The following is a 15,437-nucleotide window of genomic DNA, read 5'->3' as shown; positions in this document are numbered from 1 at the left end:
ATGACATACCGTGTGATTCAAATGTCTAAATTAGGTCGAGTTGCACCTCTATTCTTAAGTACACCGCATCTCTATATTTAGGCTATATATATATACCTCTTTTTTAATATAATGAGGCGCAGCTCTATCTGAACTTTTATATTTAGAGGTACCCTATATCCGCAACGCTATATTAAGAGGGGTTGAGAGGTACACCTCTTTCTGTACTTCTATATTTAGAGGTGCCCCTCTATCCCCACCGCTATATTAAGAGGTGTTTAGAGGCGCACCTCTTTCTGTACTTCTAATTTTAGAGGTGCCCCTCTATCCCCACCGCTATATTAAGAGGTGTTGAGAGGTACACCTCTTTCTGTACTTCTATATTTAGAGGTGCCCCTCTATCCCCATCGCTATATTAAGAGGTGTTGAGAGGTACTCCTCTTTCTGTACTTCTAATTTTAGAGGTGCCCCTCTATCCCCACCGCTATATTAAGAGGTGTTGAGAGGTACTCCTCTTTCTGTACTTCTAATTTTAGAGGTGCCCCTCTATCCCCACTGCTATATTAAGAGGTGTTGAGAGGTACACCTCTTTCTGTACTTCTAATTTTAGAGGTGCCCCTCTATCCCACCGCTATATTAAGAGGTGTTGAGAGGTACACCTCTTTCTGTACTTCTAATTTTAGAGGTGCCCCTCTATCCCACCGCTATATTAAGATGTGTTGAGAGGTACACCTCTTTCTGTACTTCTATATTTAGAGGTACCCCTCTATCCCCACGACTATATTAAGATATGTTTGGAGGTACACCTCATTCTGTACTTCTATATTTAGAGGTACCCCTCTATCCCCACGGCTTTATTAAGATATGTTTGGAGGTACACCTCTTTCTGTACTTCTTAATTTAGAGGTGCCCCTCTATCCCCACCGCTATATTAAGATATGTTTGGAGGTACACCTCTTTCTGTACTTCTATATTAAGAGGTACCCCTCTATCCCCACGGCTATATTAAGATATGTTTGGAGGTACACCTCTTTCTGTACATCTAAATTTAGAGGTGCCCTTCTATCCCCACCGCTATATTAAAAGGTGTCTAGAGGTGCACCTCTTTCTGTATTTCTTTATTTAGAGGTACCCTATATCCCCACCGCTATATTAAAAGGTGTCTAGAGGTTCCCCTTTATCCCCACCGCTATATTAAGAGGTGTGTAGAGGTGCACCTCTTTCTGTACTTCTATATTTAGAGGTACCCTATATCCCCACCGCTATATTAAGAGGTGTTCAGAGGTACACCTCTTTCTGTACTTCTAAATTTAGAGGTGCCCTTCTATCCCCACCGCTATATTAAAAGGTGTCTAGAGGTGCACCTCTTTCTGTATTTCTTTATTTAGAGGTACCCTATATCCCCACCGCTATATTAAAAGGTGTCTAGAGGTTCCCCTTTATCCCCACCGCTATATTAAGAGGTGTGTAGAGGTGCACCTCTTTCTGTACTTCTATATTTAGAGGTACCCTATATCCCCACCGCTATATTAAGAGGTGTTCAGAGGTACACCTCTTTCTGTACTTCTAAATTTAGAGGTGCCCCTCTATCCCCACCGCTATATTAAGATTTGTTTGGAGGTACACCTCTTTCTGTACTTCTATATTTAGAGGTACCCTTTATCCCCACCGCTATATTAAAAGGTGTCTAGAGGTTCCCCTTTATCCCCACCGCTATATTAAAAGGTGTCTAGAGGTGCACCTCTTTCTGAACTTCTATATTTGGAGGTGCCCCTCTATCCCCACCGCTATATTAAGAGGTGTTTAGAGGTACACCTCTTTCTGTACTTCTAAATTTAGAGGTGCCCCTCTATCCCCACCGCTATATTAAGAGGTGTCTAGAGGTGCACCTCTTTCTGTACTTCTATATTTAGAGGTACCCTATATCCCCACCGCTATATTAAGAGGTGTTGAGAGGTACACCTCTTTCTGTACTTCTAAATTTAGAGGTGCCCCTCTATCCCCACCGCTATATTAAGATATGTTTGGAGGTACACCTCTTTCTGTACTTCTATATTTAGAGGTACCCTTTATCCCCACCGCTATATTAAAAGGTGTCTAGAGGTGCACCTCTTTCTGTACTTCTATATTTAGAGGTACCCTTTATCCCCACCGCTATATTAAAAGGTGTCTAGAGGTACACCTCTTTCTGTACTTCTATATTTAGAGGTGCCCCTCTATCCCCACCGCTATATTAAGAGGTGTCTAGAGGTGCACCTCTTTCTGTACTTCTAAATTTGGAGGTGCCCCTCTATCCCCACCGCTATATTAAAAGGTGTCTAGAAGTGCACCTCTTTCTGTACTTCTATATTTAGAGGTACCCTATATCCCCACCGCTATATTAAGAGGTGTTTAGAGGCGCAGCTCTTTCTGTACTTCTATATTTAGAGGTACCCTATATCCCCACCGCTATATTAAAAGGTGTCTAGAGGTTCCTCTTTATCCCCACCGCTATATTAAAAGGTGTCTAGAGGTGCACCTCTTTCTGTACTTCTATATTTAGAGGTACCCTATATCCCCACCTCTATATTAAAAGGTGTTTAGAGGTTCCCCTTTATCCCCACCGCTATATTAAAAGGTGTCTAGAGGAGCACCTCTTTCTGTACTTCTATATTTGGAGGTGCCCCTCTATCCCCACCGCTATATTAAGAGGTGTTTAGAGGTACACCTCTTTCTGTACTTCTAAATTTAGAGGTGCCCCTCTATCCCCACCGCTATATTAAGAGGTGTTGAGAGTTACACCTCTTTCTGTACTTCTAAATTTAGAGGTGCCCCTCTATCCCCACCGCTATATTAAGAGGTGTTGAGAGGTACACCTCTTTCTGTACTTCTAAATTTAGAGGTGCCCCTCTATCTCCACCGCTATATTAAGATATGTTTGGAGGTACACCTCTTTCTGTACTTCTAAATTTGGAGGTGCCCCTCTATCCCCACCGCTATATTAAGATATGTTTGGAGGTACACCTCTTTCTGTACTTCTAAATTTGGAGGTGCCCCTCTATCCCCACCGCTATATTAAAAGGTGTCTAGAGGTGCACCTCTTTCTGTACTTCTATATTTAGAGGTGCCCCTCTATCCCCACCGCTATATTAAAAGGTGTCTAGAGGTGCACCTCTTTCTGTACTTCTAAATTTGGAGGTGCCCCTCTATCCCCACCGCTATATTAAAAGGTGTCTAGAGGTGCACCTCTTTCTGTACTTCTATATTTAGAGGTGCCCCTCTATCCCCACCGCTATATTAAGAGGTATTTAGAGGTTCCCCTTTATCCCCACCGCTATATTAAAAGGTGTCTAGAGGTGCACCTCTTTCTGTACTTCTATATTTGGAGGTGCCCCTCTATCCCCACCGCTATATTAAGAGGTATTTAGAGGTTCCCCTTTTTCCCACCGCTATATTAAGAGATGTTTAGAGGTACACCTCTTTCTGTACTTCTATATTTGGAGGTGCCCCTCTATCCCCACCGCTGTATTAAGAGGTGTTTAGAGGTACACCTCTTTCTGTACTTTTATATTTAGAGGTTCCCCTCTATCTGTACCTCTATATGAACACGTGTACCTCTATCTGAAACTTTATATTCAGAGGTGAGAGAACTTTATTGTGATATATAATCATGATGCTATAAACACGAGTTTAACTTTTCAATTCTGTCTAACTAAAACTCTGGCCATAAACTCTTTTTCTTCCATCTCTTCTTAAAACGATGAAGATACATTAGGTTTTCTCAAAGTACGAAAAAAGGGTTTTCCCCCGAGTGTTCATACCAAGGAGACATTGGCATCTTACAATTGGCCGAAAGGTTAAACATAAATATTGCAAAGTACTGGGAAAGGGCGAATTACCAAACTGTTTCAACACACTCTTAGCTCTCACCATAAACATCACTTGAGAAAACAGGGCGCCTCTGCCCCCTTAAATTGTCTGTGGGTGAAATTGTATCCAGGAAGAATATGCATAAAATACTTGAGCCAAACTTGGCGTTGGGAAAGACCCGCGTACACCGATGTTACATTAATTTTAGCAAATATTTCAGTGTCCTGGGGAGATGGCGCACTTTTCTAATGCATCCCCTAGTTGTACCCACCACTAACGTCAAATCGTGGATCAGCACCTGATTGCCGACCCTAGACAATATAATTGTACTATGGCTTTTGTCCTTCAACTTGGTGACATCGAGCTTAATCAAATAGACCAGTACAAGCTACCTTTTTAGATGCATGCATGCATTTAAAAACTATTCAAGAGCTTCAACTTGATTTATTTTGCAAAACAGTTCAACAGATCAGGCTGAAATGCAATATAAGATGCGATAACTCCGAAAAAAATGACATCGATGACGGACGACAGTTCACTGGGAGGAAAATTTAAGTGTTAACCCGTTTCAACGCCCAGATATTCTAATGTTTTAGCTGCCCGTGTCTAGGCAGTTACCCTTACATTTACTAATAATGATAAGCTGATACTAGTCGTTGTGTAACAGACTGCACACATTGCTTAGTGCGTCTGGTGGAGTTTGAACCGACAACCCTCGCTCTGCTAGCTGACATCTATGATTTCAAAGTCTAATATAGAACCTGAATTCGCTGCATTAGCTCCAGTGTATTTATAAAGTCTCAAAATGTGTCTTAGAGTATAAACTGTGACTATAATGTTATAAACTCGATAACAGCAACAATCGAATTACCCCCGGTTACATTTATTTAAAGCTTAAAAATATGTTTGTTTCCATTTTCCCGACCTACCCTATTGTGTTGCCCCGACCCAAGACTTTTTTTTTGCTTTGAGATTTTCTTACTTTTGTTTGATAATTTTGCTTTTATATGTCGGAAATAAAATGCTTTATGCTTATTACAATACCAGCGATGCTAATAATGATCGAATAGGTGATTTTGAGCATATAATTAATACTTTTTGGTAACAGAAAAATCTCAAGAAATAATTTGCAAAATAAAAAAATTCCGACCTCAAAATTGAGGAGAAATAAAACAGGAAACAAAAATATTTTTTGTTGACGCCTTACTGAGAAAAAGAGAGTTATGAACGGGACTTGAAAAAAATGCGATCACGGCAACTCTCTTCAGTGTTTGAAATTTCAGACGGACGACTACCGGGGAAACAAATTTGATCCACCTATTAACTCGAGTAGCCTCCCTTTTCTCCGTTCTACATACTCGCTGTCTATATTTGCCCTCATGAATATTCATGTCGTATGATTCAGATTCTCATGACAGTGACTGCGCATGCTCACCTGATGATCTGGAAATCCCCGCCAGTGGAAAGGAAAGACACGTCGGCGTTCAACGTATGGGTCACCATGGTTACTGTTTATAAACTCCTGAGCATTAGCATTCTATCCACATAAAAGCATTTTAACACATGTTAAGAATATTCATTATTTAAAAAATCGTCTAAATGAATAACTTTATTTGTCACGGTCTAGTTAAACGCAGAGCTCTAAAATAAAGAAATCTCTAAAATGATGCGTGCGAATGTGTGATGTAAACATAATCAATGATAACTTTAAAGTTGCCAGCGTCCTGGCGAAGGGCTGTCAAGTCCCAGCTTTTTCCTACCACTAAGTATTTCGGATCAGTAGTGGTCGGCACGACTTACTTTCTCGTTCCTAACACTAAGTTTATAGAATCAGTCGTAGACACGACTTACTATCTCATTCCTACCACTAAGTATTTAGGATCAGTCGTAGACACGACTTACTATCTCGTTCCTACCACTAAGTAGTTCGGATCAGTCGTGGCCACAACTTACTATCTCGTTCCTACCACTAAGTAGTTCGGATCAGTCGTAGACACGACTTACTATCTCGTTCCTACCACTAAGTAGTTCGGATCAGTCGTGGCCACAACTTACTATCTCGTTCCTACCACTAAGTAGTTCGGATCAGTCGTAGACACGACTTACTATCTCGTTCCTACCACTTAGTAGTTCGGATCAGTCGTGGCCACAACTTACTATCTCGTTCCTACCACTAAGTAGTTCGGATCAGTCGTAGACACGACTTACTATCTCGTTCCTACCACTCAGTAATTCGACTCGGTCGTCGCCACGACTTACTATCTCGTTCCTACCACTATGTTTTTTGGCTATCTTGTTCCTACCACTAAGTATGTCGACTCAGTCGTGTCTACGACTTACTATCTCTTACCTAGCGCCACTAAGTATGTCGACTCAGTCGTGTCCACGACTTACTATCGCGTACCTAGCGCCACTAAGTATGTCGACTCAGTCGTGTCCACGACTTACTATCTCGTACCTAGCGCCACTAAGTATGTCGACTCAGTCGTGTCCACGACTTACTATCTCGTACCTCAGCGCCACTAAGTATTTCTACACTAAGTATGTCGATTCAGGCATAGCCACGACATGCTATCTCGTTCCACCAAGTATGTCGACTCAGTCGTGTCCACGACTAACTATCACGAACCTCAGCGCCACTTAGAATGTCGACTCAGTCGTGTCCACGACATAGTTAAGAGATAAACAAATATTCACACATGTCTTCTCTATGTCACTGTAGAAAACGTAATCACTTAAAAAACTTAAATACGGTCTGACAATATTCCACAAGAAATACCAAAATTGTTGTTATACTTTTATTTTTTAAAACTTGTTCACAATGCAAAACCTACAAAATAGTTGAAACACACAAACTATAATAACATCATCCCGAAGAATTGTAACAATGAGGTAAAAATCTATGTCAATATACAGTTCAAGTAAAGTTATATGAGAATGTCAATGGTGCATGTACAAACAAAAGATGAACTATAAAAATGCTGCCTTTTAATATAGCTTGATAGAATGTGCATGGTTTACAACATTGTGTTCAACAACTAAAATGATGCATGGAAACAAGTTCAGGTCAGATGTACCAGTCTCTGCAAGGCATCCGGAACGATGACGCAAAGGTTCGGTTGTAATGAACCAACCTTTGTAATACTTGCTTAAGACGAAGTTTAACTTTTTTCTAGTTAACCAATTCAATATTAAATAAAATAGTAATCTAGTTTTAACTTATTGCACTAGAAACCGTTGCCACTGTAACAATGCATTACCAACTCACAAACACCCATAGTGTTAGTTCATTGTCGCGTTTCATTAACACTTTTAAGATGACGAAAGTGTTCATTTTTCAATGTTATAAATTAACATATTTATAAACAAAAGACACTCAATATACACCCACGCATATATACTTGTCCATTGTAGGATATATACATGTTTATCTATGATAGTGACATTGAAAACGTACCCCATTCATGATCGTTTATCTACAGCGGCCGTATTAAATATCTAGGCCGCTCCCCGTTATTCAGGAGTGTTTATGCAAATTGCTGACTTGTACTTTCTTTATTTATTACATGTACAATTCTATGTTTCACTTCTACGTCGACGTGCGGAAATTCATACGCGGAAAAGTTCAACTGACTTCTGGTTTCAATCATTCTCAATCTGGCGGTCAAACAAAAACTTCTAAACATGGTTTGCTCAGATATTGTCATACAAATTAAATATAACAAACATCTCTGCCGCTTCGGTAAGAACAAAGCTGACTCCATCACACGTAATGTTCACATTTAAATAACAACATAATAGATAAAATATAGTATTTCATGATAGCTATCCAACAAATGCATACATGTATATCAGTCACCGCCCTGTCACACCGCGGCCAGTGTTGGCTAACGTTCAGTTCAACAGACTGATTGGTCAAGTCCAGTGGGGGTCCCGGGTTTGTCCGTCCGTGCGCTAGGACGGCGGGTGTCAATGTGGCGGCAGCTGCGCCCGGAAGACGGGACACACCTGGCTGTGTACGCTGATTACGTCCATCAGGTGATCTCGCTCCTCGATCAACTTCTGAATCTCAGTCTGGAACGCAACCATCTTTCCCTTCAACTTTCTCGTTTCCTGAAATAAAATACAGGTTGTTTTAATTAACATATCTATTATATTATCCGTTAATGCGTTATGTTATCAAAACAGAACAAAAACAATGTAACACAAGGTAGATGAAGGGCACTAGGCGTTGTAATAATGTACGTGACAATTGCAAGGTACGGTACAACATAATCTTAAAACATTATGCTCGTGCTTTTTTTCTCTTACATATTTATTTATTCACATAGAAAAAATAAAACCCACCGCTTCTAGGACATCTATTCTCACACGTTTCTTTTCTCTACATTTTTGGGCCGCCATTTTGTTCTTCTCCCTCTTCTCATCTCGCAGCGCCTTCTCCTCGTCGGTTAGCTGAAAACGAACATACTTTATAGAAGCTACCACTTGTTAACAGTCACACCTTTCAACTGAACCATTACTACAGCATGTGTGCACACGAAGCAAAATTGGGCATTTTTTAAAAGAAGATTAATGATATTGGCCCGTCAATTAGCATGTAAACATTATATTAAATATGCTGAATGATAGGTCTGTTTTGAAATCACTGCTGATAGATAATTACCTGTTCGGGAGCTGGTGGCACGAACTCCACCCTGATATCACCCTTCCCCTCGCTCCGCCTCTTGTTCCGAATGGCCATTTTTAAACCCTCTTTTACGAACGCCGGCACGTTCCCGGAAGTGGAGTCGGCGGACGTGGAACTCTGGGAGGAGGTGTCGCCGTAGGGCAAGAACACGGGCGAAGAGGGACTGAATGGCGTGTTTGGGACGGTAGACGTGGAATACAGAGACTCCGAGTCCACTGTGTCTTCTGGTTGGCTAACACAGGCAAAGCTCTGCAGAAATGAGGCGTCCAATGTGGTGGTCTCGGTTTCGATGTTGTAAGGAACAGTTGGTGGGAACTGAAAGACAAGCGATTCGCCGTCATGCAGGATCTGGTCGTCTTCATTGGACGTCGTGACGGTGACATTGTAGACTTCCTCCGGAACCGACGACTGAGGTACAACTTCCTCGACGAAGCACTGGTCGCCTGTAAGATTACGTGTATTGTTGTCTTAACAAATCGCAAACCATTATCAATGCATTCAAACTTCAATAACTTGAATAGTCGAAGCGATCCTACATAAATTATTTACATGATATTCATTCTTTTGTTGACAGTGACCATGATGTGTAGGCTGCAATGACTATGCAGACCATGCAACCTACCTGCGACAATGTCTAGAAGAGTGAGGTCCGCATTGTCTTCAAATATGTCCATGTCAAGTGCCTGTTCTCGCTCCGTCGACGGGGCAAAGAAATTAAACTCCCCGCCGGCATTTACCAGTTCAGGGGTCCTCCCGAGTAAAACCTCCAATATATCGCTTTGTCCGTGCATTACCATCTTGTCTGCAAATAGTGAAAAATTCATATGAACAACGAGTATAGAAAAGTCCGACACTGAAATCTAATTATTTTCATTAGCGACGTTTAGTCAACAGTGCGGGCAAACCCCACGCAGAGTTACTTCCCTTACAGTAGTATAATATCACTGCGACCATACAAACACGTTATCATCGGTTAATTACCTTTAATTTTATTTTATTTCTGTATGTTAACCTCAATGCACCTTGGAAAATTGAAATTTGGTAACAATTATCTCCCAAAAAGGAAAGAAAAAAATATTTAAAATTATTTCTATATTAAGTTTATACAGCTGAAATCCAGCGGTTGCAGAGATCTTTTCTGCCTGTCAGGGAATATCACTGCGTAGGAGATTGCCGCATGCGGTAACTATTATATGTCTATTGGTCCCAGATATAAATAAGCGTATTAATATCCAAAATTAATTAGTACGTACGAGCGAATACATTTTCAAGAGGAGGATAGTGGTTTTAATCAGATAAAAGGCAGCGGTGGCAGCAAAAGACTCCACTTATACCCTAGCCGTATATCGAAGATGAATGAACTGCCACTCCCATGTTACTTCACCTTGAACGAGATCGAACGCCGCACTCATTTACATAACTCCGCCCAATGATGTCATTCGCGCATGCGCCTTGCCTACATGAGAAGGGTATTTCCAGATTACGAATTCAACCGACCGTGTCAACCGCATTCCAAGACCGCAAAAGATTCTCACGCATGGAACCACCCTTCCCCAGCCTCACTATCCTCAGCCCCGACCCAAAGAATAATAGAGTTCAATTAGTAAATGATTTTCATTTCTTTCCATCGGAAAGACATGGTGACTTACAGCAAACATTAGGCATACAAAACGTTTTACAACTACACTCATGACCCGGTCAATTTTGCAATGTCATCTAATATTTCAATGTATGGTGTAGTCGTTACCGCGTGCATTTTCCATGACAGAAACAATGAATTATAGCATTTTCAAATTTTATAGTGAAGTTGATATAAAAAAAATCAAACATAGAAACTATCAAAATATTAGGTAAAATCATTGAACATTTGGATACGTTCAATGCATTCAATGCAAGTTTTCATATATATATATATATATAGGAGTTGACATTAAACAGAGATAGATAGATATTTACAAATCACAATAAAAGAGCAACATTTAAAAAAGCACACCATGATACACCTGTTCAAAATGAAATTAAACATTTACTTTTGTCTTTCATGTGTTTTTAAATACAAAAAAAATGGTTGTGATGAAAGTTATTCAAGTACAATGTATATTTAATAAATATTAAACTAATTAATACAAGAAAAGTGACAACAACTTACATTTTGATAGATCTAGTGCTTCCTAAACAATCCGAATTACTCAAAGACATTCACAATATAAGCTTCGATCTGAACAGTTCAAAATCAAAACGTTTTCTGGTCGTTGTGAAATAGTTTTGTTTCATTTATATTTGACCCCAATCTGTCTATTTTAAGAAATCCGTCACGTGACCCTTAGCCTCATAAATATGCACTACTTTTCTAAATTTATCCAAAGGCCACGTTTGTAAAAGACAACGAACACCCTGCTTTTTCAGCTTTCAAACACTACAGTGATTCATATTTTCACACATTTTGCAAATACAACTCTTTATCTACACCCTTTTTACGGAAATCATGCATATTCGAATTAATTTAGATATTTGTCTAAATATAGCATATGACATCGTTTTGTTTACATCACGTGATAAGCTTAAAATGTAAATATTGGCAACGCGTCTCCGACCACGGTGGCAGATGAATCACACCGAAGCCGGGAAACAAGCGATCTCGCTCGAATGTTCGAGAAAGTGGTACACATATTCCGTCACATTACGCTCCGTGCTATGTTAATAAATAAGAATAATTTAACAGTAAATATCCGTGATTATATATTTATTACATGTTTATCTCACTTGAATGAGCAGAGCCGATATATAATGACTAAAATCAAACATATATAGCTTGTTTCTGAAAATATGTGCAATTTCAGCAGCAGCAGCAGCAGCAACAACAACAGCAGAAGCAATAATAGTAGTAGTGATAATGGTATGTAGTTGGAAAATACATGCACTATTTCAGGTTGTAAAGTAGTAGCAGTAGCAGTATTTGAAGTAGTAGTAGTAGTAGTAGTAGTAGTAGTAGTAGTAGTAGTAGTAGTAGTAGTAGTAGTAGTAGTAGTAGTAGTAGTAGTAGTAGTAGTAGTAGTAGTAGTAGTAGTAGTAGTAGTAGTAGTAGTAGTAGTAGTAGTAGTAGTAGTAGTAGTAGTAGTAGTAGTAGTAGTAGTAGTAGTAGTAGTAGTAGTAGTAGTAGTAGTAGTAGTAGTAGTAGTAGTAGTAGTAGTAGTAGTAGTAGTAGTAGTAGTAGTAGTAGTAGTAGTAGTAGTAGTAGTAGTAGTAGTAGTAGTAGTAGTAGTAGTAGTAGTAGTAGTAGTAGTAGTAGTAGTAGTAGTAGTAGTAGTAGTAGTAGTAGTAGTAGTAGTAGTAGTAGTAGTAGTAGTAGTAGTAGTAGTAGTAGTAGTAGTAGTAGTAGTAGTAGTAGTAGTAGTAGTAGTAGTAGTAGTAGTAGTAGTAGTAGTAGTAGTAGTAGTAGTAGTAGTAGTAGTAGTAGTAGTAGTAGTAGTAGTAGTAGTAGTAGTAGTAGTAGTAGTAGTAGTAGTAGTAGTAGTAGTAGTAGTAGTAGTAGTAGTAGTAGTAGTAGTAGTAGTAGTAGTAGTAGTAGTAGTAGTAGTAGTAGTAGTAGTAGTAGTAGTAGTAGTAGTAGTAGTAGTAGTAGTAGTAGTAGTAGTAGTAGTAGTAGTAGTAGTAGTAGTAGTAGTAGTAGTAGTAGTAGTAGTAGTAGTAGTAGTAGTAGTAGTAGTAGTAGTAGTAGTAGTAGTAGTAGTAGTAGTAGTAGTAGTAGTAGTAGTAGTAGTAGTAGTAGTAGTAGTAGTAGTAGTAGTAGTAGTAGTAGTAGTAGTAGTAGTAGTAGTAGTAGTAGTAGTAGTAGTAGTAGTAGTAGTAGTAGTAGTAGTAGTAGTAGTAGTAGTAGTAGTAGTAGTAGTAGTAGTAGTAGTAGTAGTAGTAGTAGTAGTAGTAGTAGTAGTAGTAGTAGTAGTAGTAGTAGTAGTAGTAGTAGTAGTAGTAGTAGTAGTAGTAGTAGTAGTAGTAGTAGTAGTAGTAGTAGTAGTAGTAGTAATAGTAGAAGTAGTAGTAGTAGTAGTAGCAGTAGAAGTAGTAGTAGAAGTAGTAGTAGTAGTAGCAGCAGCAGCAGCAGCAGCAGTAGCAGTAGCAGTAGCAGTAGTAGTAGTAGTTGCAGTAGTAGTAGTAGTAGTAGTAGTAGTAGTAGTAGTAGTAGTAGTAGTAGTATCATTTTTATTATTATTATTATTATTATTATTATTATTATTATTATTATTATTATTAATGACTCAGCATTTATATTCAGGTTGTCGTCTGAGGTCCCGGCCGGCAAATGGCCAACATTACACGTATACTAGTATTTAGAATATTAATCATCAACGGCGAGTCATATCATTTTGAAATAATTTTAACTGTTTAAATAGGTTAAAACCGTATATCGTCTCATTAGTTTTCTACCGGCGTACAATATAATATAATGTGTAAGGCTATATACAGAAATAGACATTAGTAGACAAATTTCTCATACAGACGTTCACATGATTTTTGGTTTGGTTTGGAAGCGCAACGATTTGAAACTACCTTAGCACAGTTTAGGTGACTAACTACGGTGTCCATATTTGTTTAAACTTAAGCGAACGTTAAATTATCATTGCTTCTTGCTCTAGATATCAGCCGATTTATGAGGTAATGTATACAATGATTACTCAATAACCAGTGTTTTATTAACCACTTTGACGTCATGTAGGAACTGACGAAAATTATTTTCTGTATGCTTGGAAACTACTGCTCACATTATTTGTAATTGTATATAAATCTTTAAAAAGAACGATCGAACTTTACCTACCTAAAACGATGAACTTCTAACATATAGTATATACTACTAAGTATCATGAATCTCATTTATTCGGTGTAGTCAAACATTTGGATGATCATGCTGTATCATCAACCTGACAGAATGCAGACGAACGAACCGTAAGAAAGAAAATAATGCTTGAACTCCTTTAAAAACCAATCGGATGGCAGTGGTTTTTTTTTAATTATTTGACCCTTAAGCATATATTTTGATCGACCTTTTACTGAATCGTCAATAAATTGGTTGCTCATATTAAAATTGTAACTTAATAGTTTATGTGAGTAATAAATTATAGTGATGTAAGAAGTACACGCGGTATTGTCATAAGTAATAAACCAGAAATGTGTACCTGGCAAAAACTTAATATAGAAATAATTACATTCAAAGTGTTTCATCTACAGTCAGTCACGCCAAAGCTGGACCTGAGAGGGACCACCCCGGATTAATACGGACACCTCAGATCAAGGGATATTCTTGATCCGGGATGGTCCGGAGTGGTTATGGTGGAATGGAGTCGACGGTTTCTCGACTGTCCCTTACATCGGCCCAGTCCGGACCCAGCTCGCCACCACAACGGATGAACACGGAGCCAGCACGGGTAAACACGGATTACCTCGTAACAACAACGGCATCGCCACTGACCATCCTAGACCTGGACCATCCTGGACCAACACGATGTCAACACGGATGCCATCCGGGATCAGCTACGGACGGTCCCGGATGACCACGGCAATTTTAACATTTTAAAATTGCCGGCTGGTATATCAGTCCAGGACGATCCTGGACAGTCCTGGAGGTCGACGGGGCTAGGGCTTTACGCGTACCCAATTTCAGAAGAAGAGACCAAAGATAATAAAATATTTCGATAATTCAAAGTATTAAATTAATTTTGTTTAGCAACAATGTACTTCAGTATTCAGTTCGAAACATTTACGGATTTATTTTAGCTGATCATTCGGAGCTCCTCGGCCATTTTTTCGATAAAATGTCCGAGGAGATCCGAATGCAGTTTGATATAAGGCAGTGGAACTATTTCCATGTAGAGGTCGATATTGGCGAAATGATTTATCAATATAAATATTTGATTTGAGTACCAATTGTAAATAAATTATACATGACCTACTTCTCTCACTATTTAAATCAGCTGTGTATTCAAAACAACAATACGAACTATTTACTGCCATTGGTACGCGCTGATTTTGGCGTGCTTTGGCTGGTAGTTGGATCGGCTGATGTGCCTACTTAAGACCGGCCCTGAGGGGCACCGTCCAAAAACAACTGGAAGTCAATACAGCCTAGCCTGGCTTTGTTAGTCTTGAACCATTATATACGTATTAATTTGAGGTGTACATAAACAGTTAGTCGTTCATCTGGCTGCGACATAAATGCACCAGTCAATTGTAGCCACGCCCCCAGGTCTGGGGAATAGCGGGGACTTTGACTTTCGGCCCAGCAAACCCCGGCTAAAATCCCCGTTCTGCGGGGACGAACAGATGGTAAAATCCCCCGCAAAATGCCCCCGAACCCCAGGGACCCTAGGTAAGTCCCTTTCCCCGCTATAAATAAAGCGAAGACAAAACCACCGCATTCACCCGGCACTGCGGGGCCACCTGAAAGGTAAAAACACGGCCCATTTCCCCGGCTATCCCCGGTATACCCCCTGACCGGGGGGGGGGGCGTGGTTACAATTGACTGGTGCATAAAGAACAATTAACATCAATATTGATACACTGAACAAAACGGATTTTTTTATGAGAACTAAATAATGTATCGACTTGAAACTGGTTACTACATCGTGCCTAGTACTTTACAATTTTTATAAAGAAAATCACACCTTACTGTCGAGGTCAACCATGCGAGACGATAGAGATGCCATGTTAGGCTTTCACGAGGTTTATGAAGTTAATGCTAAATTTCAGTTTAACGCAATACATTTTGAATTTCCAATTTGAAAAAAAAAACAAACGGAAAAAGTGGCTAGAATGACCATTGAAGAGCGGGCAAAGGCCGTCGGGATGATCATACGATGCAGGTACCTCCATTCGGCAGGTTTGACCAATTTTGTAAATTAACAAATTCATTCCGATATAATGTGGG

At 39.5% G+C, this 15,437-nt stretch overlaps 2 protein-coding genes across 3 annotated transcripts; one reads left to right on the top strand and one right to left on the bottom strand.

Annotated features, from left to right (window-relative positions):
• Positions 1 to 6,612: 6,612 nt before the first annotated feature.
• On the bottom strand, positions 6,613 to 10,800 carry LOC128209744 (protein c-Fos-like). Of its 2 annotated transcripts, XM_052913927.1 has the most exons (6): positions 10,668 to 10,755; positions 9,903 to 10,080; positions 9,141 to 9,320; positions 8,495 to 8,961; positions 8,176 to 8,283; positions 6,613 to 7,941 (listed from the first exon to the last, which is right to left on the bottom strand). In XM_052913927.1, exons 2-6 carry the CDS (start codon positions 9,928 to 9,930, stop codon positions 7,798 to 7,800), a joined length of 927 nt encoding a protein of 308 aa, XP_052769887.1. In that variant the 5' UTR covers positions 9,931 to 10,080; positions 10,668 to 10,755; the 3' UTR covers positions 6,613 to 7,797. The 2 variants fall into 2 exon arrangements, with proteins under 2 accessions (XP_052769887.1, XP_052769888.1); XM_052913928.1 differs by lacking the exon at positions 9,903 to 10,080 and having other exon boundaries at positions 10,668 to 10,800.
• Positions 10,801 to 11,499: 699 nt separating this feature from the next.
• LOC128208368 (uncharacterized protein DDB_G0271670-like) lies at positions 11,500 to 12,843 on the top strand (the record flags this gene model as incomplete). The annotated part of the gene is made up of 1 exon (XM_052911928.1): positions 11,500 to 12,843. A coding segment is annotated over one exon (1,344 nt), but the record flags the coding sequence as incomplete, so codon positions are not given.
• Positions 12,844 to 15,437: the final 2,594 nt, after the last annotated feature.

This window comes from Mya arenaria, chromosome 11 (assembly GCF_026914265.1).
Source record: "Mya arenaria isolate MELC-2E11 chromosome 11, ASM2691426v1".
Taxonomy (NCBI): Eukaryota; Metazoa; Mollusca; class Bivalvia; order Myida; family Myidae; genus Mya; species Mya arenaria.
Note: the sequence above shows the minus strand (reverse complement) of the source record. Positions and strands in the feature narration are given on the sequence as shown.

What these genes read in the sequence shown, in the direction of transcription:
- LOC128209744 (XM_052913927.1), bottom strand. Translation starts at nt 9,930, where the DNA reads ATGAGTGCGGCGTTCGATCTCGTTCAAG. An exon ending in GGCGTTCGATCTCGTTCAAG is followed by an intron (nt 9,321 to 9,902) that starts GTGAAGTAACAT and finishes CACTATTTGCAG; the next exon opens with ACAAGATGGTAATGCACGGA. An exon ending in TCTTCTAGACATTGTCGCAG is followed by an intron (nt 8,962 to 9,140) that starts GTAGGTTGCATG and finishes GTAATCTTACAG; the next exon opens with GCGACCAGTGCTTCGTCGAG.